The 15,482-nt window shown below is 35.6% G+C and overlaps 1 protein-coding gene across 7 annotated transcripts in view; it reads right to left on the bottom strand.

Annotated features, from left to right (window-relative positions):
• Positions 1-15,482, bottom strand: part of NLGN1 (neuroligin 1) — an 841,421-nt gene that overhangs the window by 14,013 nt on the left and 811,926 nt on the right. For 5 of the 7 annotated variants that reach the window (XM_070509425.1, XM_070509427.1, XM_070509424.1 and 2 more), the window contains 2 exons: positions 5,032-5,244; positions 512-1,301 (listed from right to left, as the gene is read on the bottom strand). In XM_070509425.1, coding sequence (XP_070365526.1) covers positions 512-1,301; positions 5,032-5,244 — 1,003 coding nt within the window. The remainder of the gene's footprint in view (positions 1-511; positions 1,302-5,031; positions 5,245-15,482) is intronic. The other 2 variants (XM_044771088.2, XM_070509426.1) reach the window with 1 other exon arrangement.

Consider the following 15,482-nt stretch of genomic DNA (forward strand, 5'->3'; position numbering starts at 1 on the left):
CAGAGACAGCATGGAACAGTGGAGAGGACTTGGGATTTGAGGTTGGTAAATGGATATTTGAGTTCTAGTGTTGCTACGCAGACATATGAATATCTATATGAGGATCTCGTAGCCTCAATTCTCTTCTCTGTAAAATGGAATTAGTAGTACCTGCCTACCTCACAAAGTAGTTGGGAGGATCAAAAGGCACACTGTAAACTGGAAAGCACTAAAAAATAATATTTGTCACTATTGAATAACAATAATAATAGGTCCTGTGTAATTAAAAAAACAGAATAAAATTAATTATCGAGTAATGCGATAGAGGTATTAGCCTTTCTTAATAAACTTCTAATAAAGTAAGGAGTAATAAAGCAGTGATTTTTGAAATACTACAATGTAGAATTTTGAGTAAAGGACCTTAATATATTGCATCTATTAAATCATTTGGGTACATAATATGTATTATTTTTAAATGCTTAAAGTGATATTTTTATTAAATTATAGAAAACTTTATTCCTTAAGCACATACCCAGTTTTAGCAAAATTTGTCCAGTATGTCATTACGACTGCACTCAGCATCACATCATTTTTGGAGAAATTGCAAGGAAATAACTCTGTAGGCCCAATCATGGGGATTCCTAGTACGTAAGGAACCTCATCTCCGTGAGCTGCATCAGCCCAAGCTGGAACCTGATCTGTTTGGCAATGATGGTAAAAGGCATAGAAATACGTAGGCGAACCAAAGTTTGAGTGAAGATCTGCTGTAGCTACAGCTGGTGCCACCCACTGATGGTCCGTAAACAAAGCCAATAATGTCTTCCTTCTGGTTTCAGGGTTATGACGGTCAGCCCAGTCAGTATACATGAATTTAATGGTTTCTCTCAAAACATCTTTGCCTTCAGGATATCCATATAAATTATCAACAAAATTGGAAACAGCAAAGTCAAAATCACTAGCTGAAATACCATCATCACTATCTACTATATTTTCAACAAATTTTAACCCTTCCCCTTGGTTAACTCCTAACATTATATCATAGTTGAGAAACTCTCCTTGTTCCATCAATATCTGAGGGTCATCTGGTATTACATCACCATCAATCACAGGTCCAAAGGCTATGTGGTATCGCGCTGGTTGAATATCTTGGTCAACAAGTTCTTTGTAAGGCTTCTTCTGTAGGCATTCCACTAACTCTACTGTATCAGAAACATTGCAACCAACTTTTGTGGCCAACATTCTAGCATATTTTGCGGGTTGGAAACTAACAGCCCAGCTGGAAAGGGCTGTTCCACTTTGAGCTATTGCTCGTTGAAAAAGTCCTATGGGAAAAACAACAAAGAGTTTCAGATGACCTTTGAATAATGTTAGGGTAAAACAATAAAATCTGATATTTTAGACGTGTATATAAGAACCCAGATATAACTCAAGAAACAGGCAGAGAGCGACATTTTTGCTTAAGAGAAGGTACATAAAGTCATCGCCAGGGTATAATGAATCAAAGAGGTGGACCTAGGTCTTTGACCTTGCGTGGTGACTACTGTAGGGGTCAAGAGGTCTAAATTGTTCAGTGTCTCAAAGAGGCAGTAAGCAAGGAGAAGAGGAGAACGTGCAAATACTAGTGGTAAAAAGCCCCAAATGCTTCCATTGATCAGCACGTAAACACTCATTTTATTATCAAAGCCAACCAGATGGGACCAACTCTCTTTCCTTTAACTCTTCGTATGATTCTGTATTGTCTTTTGGGGCTATTTTCTCTGATTTGGCTGCATCTATCTTTCTTCAAAATGGCTCTAAATATTTGTTTTAGCCAGAATTTATTTGAAAAAGAATTGTTGAGAGTTCATACAACTACTGAGGCTGGGGATTTGCTAATACCCTGGGGATGGCCCTGAAGGCACACAAAACAGAATATCACTTTAGACATACTCTTTCCAGCTCTTCAAGTCAGACATAGTATGCTGAATATTCCTCTTTCAGAAGAAGACATAACATTTGAAGTGTGTTCACTAGGTTAAAGGAAAAATCATCAGCAGAAGGATTTAGTGGGGAGTGATTTAACTTTTTCCACTGTTGAAGGTGCGCTGCTATATTTTATCATAAAAGATGAAAAGTACATGGTCCACTGCTTTTCGCTTAATTGCATTTAAGAATTATAAATCATGGTCCCACATGCAGTTTGATAAGAGCTGCATGCATTCAAATTTACAAATGCACTTTATCTATTCATTAAGGTATTTTCCAATAAAATTCTTGTTTTAAAAATATAATTAATCTGGGGCCTGCCCCATGGCTGAGTGGTTAAGTTCACACTCCACTTTGGCATCCTGAGTTTCGCTGGTTTGGCTTCTGGGCACAGACCTACACACCACTCATCAAGCCATGCTGTGGTGGCATCCCACGTGGAAGAACTAGAAGAACCTACAACTAGGAAATACAACTATGCCCTGGGGCTTTGGGGAGCAAAAAAAACAAAGGAAGATTGGCAACAGATGTTAGCCCAGGGCCAATCTTTCTAAAAACATATAGAATAATAAATAAATTAATAAATATAATGGCAACCAGCTAAGGAAACAAAATATATAAATATAATTACTGTATTTTCTTCTAAAAATTGCATTTATTATTAATTTTCAAATACAGCTTTGTAGCTCAGTTATTTAAACACATGTTCAATTATTAATATGTGTTAATGAGATAAGAATTCTTTTCACAAAGGTGCTAAAGCAGTGTCTGAATTAGAAGCAAAGGTTTAGATTTTTCTCCAAACATGTATATGTATTCAAAATTCAGAATGTTCCTAGATAATTCTAAAAATATTCAAAAAGTCAAACAATGCTAATTTAAATTTATTTTGGTCTCTGACGTCTTTATGAACATGTTTTTAGTTTGCTATAGCAAAGTACGCTAGAACAAATGATAAGAATACAGATAATTGTAAAAAATTATATAGGCTATGTGTTTATGAACATTTGCTCACAGAAACATTTTACTGATTAAAACTTTTATAGCTAAAATAAGCCTAGTGATTTCTATGGCATTCTTTCTCATTTCAGGGGCTCAATAACATTAATTAAATATACCAAAAAGATTTGGGGGAAAATACACATCATGCTAAGTATAGTCTGAAATATGCCATCTACATAGTATCGGGAAAACCATATATTTTATTATTAGTGAGAGTGCGTGATATGTGTATGCAAGCTGTGGTTGACCCCTGCTAGATACAGGTCTGAGCACCACTGCAGGCCTGGGGAGTCATAGACTTTAACATTCATGTCTGCACTGGAGACAGACTTAGCCTGATGATTTCAAGAGGTCTCCTGAGCATCTCCTAATCAAATCAGGCAGCTTTGTTAGTGGAAATAGGCTTAGAACTAGACCAAACATAAGTCCATTTCTCTCATTAAGCATGGACAGTTTTCCTTGAAGAATGTTATGAAATGTTATGTTTCCAAGTTTGCGAAGCCATTTGCCGCTGTTTACCACATCAAGGATTGGTGAATAGCAATGCAAGCTGATGAACTAATTGGTTCATCTCTATCGAATGCTAGTTTTATACTGGCTGAAACTGGCCTTGGTGCTCATTTTTGCTTTTCATTTAGTAGTTTTAGGAAAAATAGGAGGAGATAACACGAGATCAAATGACTCTAAGAAGTTTGAAAAGATTGTCTAATGTTAACCTAGATAAATATTGGCATTAGCATAGACCTCATGCTAGAACAATCTAATCTGTTCAATTAAAAAAAAAAAAACAAAGCTTGTTGTTTCAAAATAAGTCATTTTGTTACAGACCAAAATCTCTATACAATTTGAAATATTCTTGTATGTGTCATTTTGTCATCTCGAATCAGAACTTTACTAATATAAATGAGATATTACATGAACTACGTCACTAAATTGCCTCTAATAATATATGATTCTCCAAATATATATACCCATTTAATGACTGCCTGTGCTTTTGAAATTCCACATCAATGTATCTTTGACACCAAAAACTAATGTTTTGTCTCATGCTCATATCATAAAACTGTCTTACAAATTAAGATGTTTCATGAATTATACTTGACTGTATATTTTCATAATATATATAAAATGAAAATAAAAATATAAAAAATACAAGATGATCTATGCTGATGCGTGTACTCTATCTTCCTGTCTATTACATATGTATAATGGAGGGAAAGTATTTGCTTTTACAGACTTTTCCAACAAAACACTTCTGTTCCTGTGGATATTTCAAGTTAACAATGCAATTAGAATGGGTGACTACATTCACAGTAGGATGGGAGTCCATAAAGAACAATATGATGAGCCTTGGGCAGGCACTTTGGAAAAAGGGTATCAAGGCCGGAAAATGGAGACAAGAAAAATATTTCATGGATTTAAGCAGCTTCAGGGTTCTATACTGCTTTGGCAAATTTTAGGGGAAAAAACATAACACTTGGAGTTGAAAATAGAAAAAGCACAAATTCAAATATATTTTTCTTTTTAATCAAAAGTTCTACCAGTGACCTTGATGCTTTGACAATTTTGGATCATGCATGCAAAATGATCAAACATCCGTTCTCTACTCAAACAAAAAGTGAAAATCACATTTCCAGACAAACTAGCTTACAACTGCTTCCTGATCTTCACACTAGTAAAGGGTTTTAAATGTCTATTGTCTTGAAAATAGATTATGTACAATCCCTGGATTAGAAAAACCTGTGTCTTTGACTTTGATTACTCAATAAACAGAGATGACAGAATGGTGAACATCTTTGATTTTCCTGAAAATCACCCTTTGGAGGAAAGAAAAGTAACTGTAATGCTAACCTTTCTCAAGTGTGCTTGAAAGGTATCCTTACCAAGCTCCACAGGAGACAAAGAAAAGAGTTTGACAAAAATTTAAACATGCATAGAAAAGTTGAAGAAACAAAGTTTTAAACAGTTATTGAGTTCAACCTAACACTCAGTTTGAACAGAGAAATATATACAGAGCATCACATACTACTGATGGTGGTGGCATGCAGACACCAAAATTGTCAAAATTTGCAACCTGCATAATACCTTTGGTTGAATTGCTCCAACGGTTACCTTCAGAATAATGGGATAAAGTCAGCAGATTGACACATGAACCCCCAGCACCAGATCCAAAAACAGTGATTCTTAAGGGGTCACCACCAAAGAATCCAATGTTCTCACTAGTCCATCTTAGAGCTTGTATGAGATCAAGGAGTCCATAGTTTCCTTTTGCAGCCTGATCCCCTGTGCTCAAGAAACCTGGAAAATAGAAATAAAAAGACACCACAGAAAACTTTGAGTTGACATGAATCAAATAGACATTAAATTTAAATACAATCGAAGCCAATGTTTGTCAAGGTGAGTACAGTCCAAGTTCTTTAGTGAAAAATTATTTCCCACCAGAACAAAAGAATTTACTTTAGGAAGAATAGTAGAGACTGAAATCTGAAATATCACATTTATCTTTCCCAAATGTTTCCCAAGTTGTCCAGGTAACAGGTAACAGGGGGCAGATAAAGAAAATTAAAACATTCTGAAAGACCTCAAGAGAGACATTCCAGAGGCCAAGTTACTTGGTGGAAATATTTGGGATAGTATCATGGGGCATATAAGAATGTGCTTTTGCATAAAACACTGTCAGTCCTCGAGTTACTACTGGTCTAACATGGTTGGAATCTAAGGTGTGTGCAGCAGAGTGGCAGGATGTAAGGGTGTAGAACAGGGGTATAATTCTAAGACTTGTGCATAAAATTATATTCAAATCCTTGCATGTATATGTATACGCACATTTTAATCCATGATGGCCCATGGCTAAGAAAGGATCACTGCGTTACAGGTAACTTGAGATCATATTTTGGAATATCTTCAATGCTAAAATGAAGATATTTGCTCAACTAGAAAACAGTGTAGAATAATTGAAGATTTTTGAAAAGGTCAGATTCATATTTCTGGAATTCTTAAAACTCTGCTTTCTAGTGAATCTAATAACGAGGAGGAACATATGTTGAATAATAGAGAGAATGGAGGTACGGGCAAGGTTACAGGGATCTGAATTGACAGCGTGGCAAAGACAGTTGAAAAAAGGAAATGGATAGAAAAAACATTGTGGTAGTAAAAGTTGAGTGAGTTTCTTACATATGGAAGTTGTTATAGTGAGAAGAGTCAAAGATATTACTTTAATAATACTTTAAACACATTCACTCATTTCGCTGACTTAGATTTTATAATATATTTATTATAACTTGTAAAACAAACATCTACTCTAATGTATTTCTGCATTGGATATAAGTAAAAAAGTAGAAAGTATTTAATAAAATATTCCATTTTATAGACTATTCATATATTATGTAGAAAAAATTTAGAAATATTACATACAAATTGATTAATTATATTATGGATATAATTTCCAACCTCAACGACTTTACAGAAATAATTTTTAAAAATTAGATTTACCTTCTTATTGCAAAGCCATTACAAAAACTCAACATTAGGTGTCAAAGTTTGTGATAAAAATTATTTTATTCAATTTGAAATATACCTCTATTTTATAAATAAGCCAGGAAGTCAATTACATTTTGAAAACCAGACTGTGATAACAGTTCCTGTGGATTGAGTAAATTGATCTCTAGCCAAAATGAAGCTATGGGAAAGAAATTCTTTAGGATCATTGTAGGAAGCATTAAAGGATGACAAATCTTCCTGAATAATTTTGAAGAATGTGAAGAAATGCAGATGATTAGTTCTTTTCCCACAAGACCAAAAATTGCAAGAAACAAAAACACAAACTCTAGTCCACCGTGTGTGTGTTTGTTTGTACGTAGGTGCATGTATAACCCTGGAAATATTAAATCATCCTTGAGATGGAGGTTAACTTTTTTAAAAAAAGTTCCAAATAAACATATCTTTCTGGTTATATTCGTTACCTTTTATTGAATCTACCTAACAATCTAAGGAAATTTTCGTGGTATCTTACATAGAAGCACTTTCAAATATGCAAGATTCAAATAAATGAGAGTATGTTAAAATACAAAACAAAAACATGCAAGCGAACTCTTTTTGCTTTATTTGCTATTAAGTGAATTTTGGTATAAGACAGAACCATTAGTTTAAATTCCTGAAGGAATCTGTTACAAACGTTTTGATATATAAAGATAGACTAAAGTCATGAACCCTGAAAACAACATTATGGAAGGATTACTGTGCATTAGATAGAAAGGACTCTTGAAGGATAAAGTAGGTATGAGTGTGTGTGTGTGTGTTAGAGAATGAGAGAGTGAGTGAGACAGAGTAAGAGAATGCTTGAGAGAATGAGAGCACACTCTACGTTGTTTATTACCTATAATTCTATATTGTAAATATATTCACATAGAAATTTGATTTATGAATATAGCTTATGACACTTAGCACAAAACCCAGGATTTGTACTTAATTCCTCTTGAAATAATATTGAATAACTCCAGCTACATTCAAATGAATCTCTGTATTCGGACAAAATTGATTTACTAATAAAATAGCCATCATCCAATATGCAGCATGCAGAGAACCACAGTAAAGGGATTATCGTTCCTACATTGACTACATAGTATCCCCTCGATGACTTCAGTTCTGGTAGCACCATTTTAGCTTCTCTGGTAGATTGGTCAACTAGTTTTGTGTTTATACAACAATACGGTAAAAAACATGTCAATTCTCTGAAGAGCAACTTCTACTTTATATATAGTTTAAAGAAATCTTGCAGTGTCTTGAAGAAAAAATTTTAAACAAAGTCAATTCAATTTCAAAATTGCAGTGTCAAGACACAGCATGGAAAATGGAGTAAATCGTCAGGTAAAAGATTGTGTCCTCAGCCTGGAATGTCCAAGCTAGTCTGTTTTACCCTTCAGTACTGAATTTCCCTCACTTTTGATTTCTACTTCATGTGTATGCTGAAGTTTATCTATCTATCTATCTATCTATCTATCTATCTATCTATCTATCTATTTGCCATCTACCTATCTATCTTTCCAACTAAAAACAATTGATCATTAAAGTGAATTCAGAAAGCCACTATGAGTTCTATATTAGGAAAAAATGAAAGATAGTTGTTGCCTTTATTTAGGCCAATCAACCAAGCAAATCCTATCTCTTTAGACCTGATAAAGTGATACTACATGCTTGCATGAATTCTTTTATTTCTGATGCTGTATTCAAACAAAAGTTTGTTTGCTCACTTAAGGGCACAAAATGAGGAAAGTTAAATAAATTGTTGCCTGAAAAGAGACAAAGTTTGCTAATTACCCAAGTGATGTGCACCCGCAGCATTCTTTATACCTTGCTATCCAATGAAGTATTCATGTAAAGTTCTTTTTTAAATTGATTTAGCTGCTGTGTCTGTAACAGCAGAATTATTTCAGCTCACTCTAGCTGAAACTTTACATTGAGCTGCTCAACTGTAGTCCAGCTATGAGAGAACTCAACTGTACAAAGAACTGAAAATGTTGCTTACCTTTATGATTACTTTGGAGAAGGATTTTCCCTTAATGTCATTTAAATCGTTCTTAACAGATAGTCACCAACTTTATCTGGCTTTTCCTGGTCTTCATTTGTAAACTCCTAGAATGTGTGACTAACTGATGTCCTAACACATTGACACATTAACTTTGCTAGATAGAACAATAATGATTATGAAAATAAGCATGTCTCCTTTTTTTGGAGGGGAGAAGCAGCAGAATTTTCCAGAAAAATATGTTCAACTTTTTAATTTACTTGATTCATGAATATAAAACCCTAAAAAATTATTACTTTTAAGTTTAAAGCAAACTTTCAAAATTCATAATCACAATTATGTCAAGGATTATGTCACTGGTTCATGTATCCACTACAATTGCCATTCAACTTTGTGTTCAAATAGAATTTATTTAATATCATTCTTCTTACCCCAAAATTTATTCTATTAGGCAAAAATCTCTAATTATTGTTGTTCTTACATAGATCTACTAGTTCTACTGATCTGATTAAATTTACTGAGCAGGTTTGGCCTCAATTTGATGTATACCTAATCTAGCAACTAGGATTACTTTCAGGTGTTAAGGAAAAACTAGGCAATTGAACATGGGTCCACTGGCCCTTGGAATGGAAAAATCTGATCAGACCTAAAACAAATTGGGCAAGGGGAAAATGAATAAAAACAGATAATTATTGCGATCAAGGTATCGGCTTGGGTACCGATGTACACTGACCTCAGGTAGCTCTCTGATAGGCAGACCCTAAGGAGCATGGGAGGAGCTAAGTTAAGTTGTCTGGCAGCAGCCCTGCAGCTTATTGGTTGACACAACCAAATTCAGGTCTCTTACAATACAACCATATAGGCAACATCTTTAGACTGTAAAATCATGGTCAAGCAGGGTGCTTCCCAGGAGGAAAAAAGATCCAAAAGTATTCAAGGAGGAACCTGGGACTAGGAAAAATACAGACTGTTTACATTTGAGATGGCATCTATAATGTCACAAATTTAAGATGTCAGTGATTGTATACTGTAGGTGTACTTTTTTTGTGTGGGGGGGAAAATTCAAATGTCTATGTTTATAGCGTTTAATTTCTGGAAATGTTAAATACAATATATATTTTTAGAGTCCATAGTATGCAGTTCATGCTATAAAGAAGTAGGAAAGAAATCTTCCATGTTTATCAGTGCTGTTGCCTGGATACAGAAGATTCTGGTTTGTTCTTTGAGTCAAATTGATAAGCATTTCAAAATAGAGACCATACCGAGCATTAGAGAGTCAGTCTTGCAGACATGAGACTTTGAATGACAGAGAGGCATCCTTCTAGGGACTTTGGAATATGGATCAGAAGAATAGCTCATTAAGAATGTTGCACCTTAAACATAAAAAGGATTTGTAATTGTGAGATTAATATCTCTGATCCTCCCAGCTAAAAATCCAACTGGAACTCCCACGTGCTAGCTTTCTCTACATTTTTAGGTGCCAAGTCCAGTCAGCTCTTCCTCTGTATTCTGTCTCCGTCTTCTGCATGCCACTTTCGTGACTGACTTATTCTAGGTCTTCCTTTTTTCTTCTTAGACAGATGAAATCCTTCTAACTAGTTACTCAGCCTCCAAACTTCCAGCAAACAAGTCTACGTTCTATTCTGTCACCAGCCTCACTTTTGAAAAATATTCTTTTCTAATGGGGGACACGGCTATATCAAAATAAAATCCTCATGTTAAGACATAATTGGAGAGTTTCCCTTTATTTCTCTTTGAGGCAAGATTGTTTAAAATATGATGGTTAGAATTGACCAAATTAGGCAATTTGGGGTCTGTGCAGGGAAAAAGAACACACAGAGTATCATTTAATTACCCATTGCCTCTAGCTAGCTTTCTTGCTCTTGTATTCTCTTGAAAGCTACTGTCTAAATTCTTCTTAGAAAGCAACAAAAGATAAAGTCAAAATAATTTCCTTTTTGTAAGTATTCTCTGGAAAGAAATTTGCTCTGAAATGGAGCTTATATCTTAATACAATATAACTTGGTGGTATTTTCAAACTTTTATAGTTTGGTGCATTTATTCATTTGTTTGTTCATTGTGAGATAATTTGCTTTTTAATGGCCCATCTGTGGGAAGATCAAACTGAGTTACTGACTAGGGCTTCTGATTCCTGATAGCTGGACACAGAGGCATACAGTTGGAAAGAAGAAGGTCACTCCTAATAGATGCCTGGAAAGAAAACATCTGTAGAGTTTCTCTGTGTTTCAGTCCCCAAATTCCCAATGTTTTCACCACCTCCAAGGTAAACAGGAGAGATTGATCTTTCTACTTTATAATTCAGTTTTAACATTTTGTGACTCTTCCCCAAAATAAAACTGGAATATTTATTTTAACCAATTTAGTAAATGTCTATTAATTAAAATTACAAAAAATAATTACAGAAGAATTTAGTAATTTCAAAAAACAGCAACTGAAGCTTATTCCTGAATTTTGGAGTAGAGGGTTATCTCACTTGTGAAAAAGTAGCATACAACGGGGTAAAACTACTACTCTGGAACAACATTAAATAATCTCGCAAACACCGCATATAGAAGTACCAACACACCACCACACACACACACACACACAATGTGCACACATCAAACAAAAATAGACAGCAGTAACAAATCTATAACTCACCCTAGCTAAAAACATTTCTAATGACTTAAAGTTTGTGGATTATGGAAATAGCATGGTAATGTGAATTACCTAGACGATGCCAATAGAATAAAATAAAGGCAATGAGGAAGGCAGGGGAAGAACTCCTTCCTTGAACACTTCAAATGCACTATGAAAACTAAAAGATAGGAATGATATAGACAGGATGATGTAGCACCCAATCTCTAGGTGACCTCCATCTGAGCTCTTGCCACATTGTATTGTCACTGGTGTATTGCTCTGTCTCCCTGAGTAAACAGAGGACATCTTTGCATTCCAGACACTTAACTTAATTGCCATTGAATAAATATTCCATGAAATAATCAATCAATTAATAACAAACGAGTGAACTTCTTAGTAGTACTTCTATCCCTGTGCTCTCTTGCCTGATAGAGCACGTAGCTAAATGAACTTGGCCTTTCACGTGATTGTGAAATACCCTGGGAAAGGGAGAATATTAATATACACTATGCGCAATACCTTTAGAATCTCCTTTGTAAGTTTTCAATAAAAATATTCTGTTCAAGAAAAGGGCCCAAGGGCTATAACAATCTCAAATATTTTCTTTAAATATCAAGTCATCAAAATACTTTAGCCATTGCAGTGAGAGGGAGCCTCTCACTGATTCCATCACTTCATCACTCTCATCCACTGATTCTTCTCTGCAGAGTACCACTGCTCTTTGGCTTGTTTAAATGGGCAGCTCCTACTCAGTCTCCAAGGCTCAGCTCAAACGTTGTTGTTGAGAGAACTTCAAACATAGTTAGTCCATCTTCCTCTAAATGCCCAGTTTTCTCTGGACATTCTTTTGTAAGTAGGTACCAACACTGAATTGTAACTATTTGTTTGACCCTGTCCCCAGATGGGGTACAGTGCCACATACATAGTAGGGGTAGAGTAAATGCTTGCAGATTTAAAGGTGGTTATTTCTAAGTACCTTTGAATCCAGAAAAACTAGTTAAAAATATATATAAAAGAAAGAATTAGATAATGATTTCTTTTTATGCATAGCCTAAATACACATATAGATGGACTATCCTGTATTTGCAAATACCGGAATATTTGGCACCATTCCTGACATTACATAGACATAATCACTAAGAAAAAACAAAATACGCCCTAGATGAACCTAGTGAAGGTAATGTATTTATTTTCATTTAATACAATTATCCATAATTATGGGCAGAATTGATTCAAAGGTGAAAACCAAGAATGGTGTTAAGTATTCTACAACCAATGGTCTAGAAACATATGTAGAAAGAGAAAAGTCTCAGGTTAGAAGTTGGGAAAGCTACAATGTAAAGAAAATTACACTAAGCTACTTCTTAATAATTAGATCTCTGATAAAATTTGAATAATAATCCAAATTTCCCACTCCCCAAAATTTTAAATGGCAAAGATTTTTTTTTTAAACCCAACTTTTCCTAGGAAGTTTTAATTAGTAGTTCTTAAAAGCTTGCGAACCCTACATTAGGGCCATATGGTATACATTTTGAAGCAGCTGCTAAATGTACATAAAGGCACTTGAACAGGAACCCAAAATATCCTGTGGCAAACCACTAATTCCAGCGACAGTGTAGCAGCACCTGCAGCTAGCCTCGGGTCATCTTATTTACTAATGCCAAAGGGATATACCATGGGTCCTAATTAGATGTTAACAATAAATCTAATATTGAAATTGGAATGCGTTTTTGCTTTTGGGTTCTACTCCAGACTTAGTAACATGGCAGTTTTGGCCTCTGCAATCCATTGGAAGTATTTCTTGAAGGCCCAAATCTATGGCTGTGTTAACCACTGAAGGCTCACTGGTTAATTTCCAAGGAGGAAATTATTCACGTAACTTGGCCTTCAGTTAGAGGAATTTTTCAAAAGTTTTCCTAGCCCAGCAATTCCTACAGTAGCTAATATGGCTCTTCAGCTCAGAGGGTCATGGAATACTGTTCAATAGAGAAGGAAATATTGAAACAAGTGGAAGGTCAATTTAGAAGAAGCAGTGATCTGAATCTTCCCCGGGGTGCCTTCACATTAAGCTCAGATTTGTAATTGAAAATAAATCTTTTATGTCTGGGTGACAAGTCTGAGGTCCTGTCCTGGGCGCAGTTTTCACTAAGCATTATATTTTCCAGCCTCAAGTCGGTGTCCTTTTCAGCTGATTTGACCTGCAATGCCACAGTAGGATGTTGGCTGCCAAGTGATTAGCTATTCAAGAAAAAAGTGAAACTAATCTCTGTATTAATATACATGAGGTGAAATGAGAAGGAATCTGAGACTCGAAGGCACAGAGACTGATGTTACAAGCTGTGTAGCAAGGTATACACCCCCAGATCCAGGAGCAGAATCAGACCCCAGAGAGAAAGGGTGACATTTGGCAAAGGTGGTGCAAGAGACAGCTGCTGCGGGTTGAAGTGACAGCTTGATTTTCTCTCACTTTAATGTAAAGAGTTAGTCCTTTTTCAGAATAAAAAGAACATCTTGTTATTATGCCACTTAGTAAAAGGCATACAAGTGCAGAATTCCATTTTTTTCTTTTACAGTGAGGTTGGAGGGGAGCTACGCTGAAGAGAAGGCATGAGTTTTTTTAATTTGCTAACTTTACAAAGCACTTCTACATGAGTTTATAGCTACTGAGGAACCCAAAAATAGCCTATCTTCCTTCTGTTAGAAACGTCCCTTCTTTCCCTTGGAGAATCAGATAATTATGAAGATCAATTAATATCACAAATGCGAATCTTTTTTTACAATTTTTTTAATTCTATTTTTTGGTGAGGAAGATCAGCCCTGAGATAACATTCATGCTAATCTTCCTCTACTTTGTACGTGGGATGCCTTCACAGCATGGCCAACGAGTAGAGTAGGTCTATGCCTGGGATCCAAACTGTGAACCTTGGCTGCTGAGGTGGAGTCCATGGAAGTTTAACCACTCAGCCATGGGGTTGGCCCCACAAATATGAATCTTTTTTTTTTTTTTGAGGAAGATTAGCCCTGAGCTAACTACTGCCAATCCTCCTCTTTTTTCTGAGGAAGACTGGCCCTGAGCTAACATCTGTGCCCATCTTCCTCTACTTTATACGTGGGACACCTGCCACAGCATGGTTTTTGCCAAGTGGTTCCATGTCCGCACCCGGGATCTGAACTGGTCAACCAGGGACCACCAGGAAGCGGACCGTGAGAACTTAACCGTTGCACCACGGGGCCAGCCCCAAATATGAATCTTTTAATGGAAAATAGTTCATTAAGTCAACATTCATTGGCCACCTACTCTTTGCCAGGCACTCTGCTAGTTACTGAATACACAAAGTCTAATAAGACATGTCCCCTGTTCTCCAGAAATTTAGGTTTTATTTGAATGTTTCTTGAATGTATTCCTTGGCCTTCCTGCAACCTCACCATGGAGAATATGTGGTAAAGATTCTTTGGACAGAATTTCTAGGGGAGGGGCCCAGAGTCTCTGGGATGGAAACTGCACCTTTACAAGTTATCGAGTGATTTTGATGTACATTAAAATTTAAGAAGACGGATGTGTTAAAGATAAAGAGTATAAGGAATTCTTACCAAAAATATCAGGGCCAGCAGGAACTTTAGAGTTAGTCTAATCATATAATTTTACAGATGAAAAAACTGAGGATCAGAGAAGGAATATAAAGTGCCTGATGTCACACAGCTGGTTAAGACCCGGTTTTCCTGTCTTCTAAGTCCAATGCTCATAAAGGGGAAGAAATAGGTTGTGGATTTCTTTACTCAAACAACTCACTACACTGTCTAAGTGCCCTCTCCATTTTGCTGTACTAATCAACTATTTCTAGGTATTAGTGACTTGTGTTACGGGAGTATGAGGGCAAAACGTTGGTATATGAAATTATCTACTCCGTGACCTTTCTCCAGACTATCTTTCATCCACCCTTAAGTATTCTAGATGAGGACGGTTGTTTTTCCATTCAAAAGCCAGTTCTCCCACAATAAAAAATGAATGTCTTAACTATTCTACATACCTTTATTAATTTTTCTTGCAGTTCAAAATTCTGATTTTTGATTACAGATTATCCTTATACTTCCACAGGAAAGGAAAAGCTTGATTTTAAAATGAGGGGCAATAAGATCCTTAATCTTACTTTTAAGTTTCTATCTACCTTGGGAAAAAAGTTCTCTTACAAACCAATTTTATTATTCTCTTTGCTCGGAAATTCTATTCAGAGCTGAAATATCTGTGAAGCTTAAGCCAGTTTCCTTTTGTTCTGCTCTCAGAGAAGATGGAGAACATCTGGCAGGTTCTTCTGGCAAGATATTCAAGGAAAACCTGTACTCTTCAGGCAAAATAATCCAATTCTTTTTTGTC

This window comes from Equus asinus, chromosome 5 (assembly GCF_041296235.1).
Source record: "Equus asinus isolate D_3611 breed Donkey chromosome 5, EquAss-T2T_v2, whole genome shotgun sequence".
Lineage (NCBI taxonomy): Eukaryota > Metazoa > Chordata > Mammalia > Perissodactyla > Equidae > Equus > Equus asinus.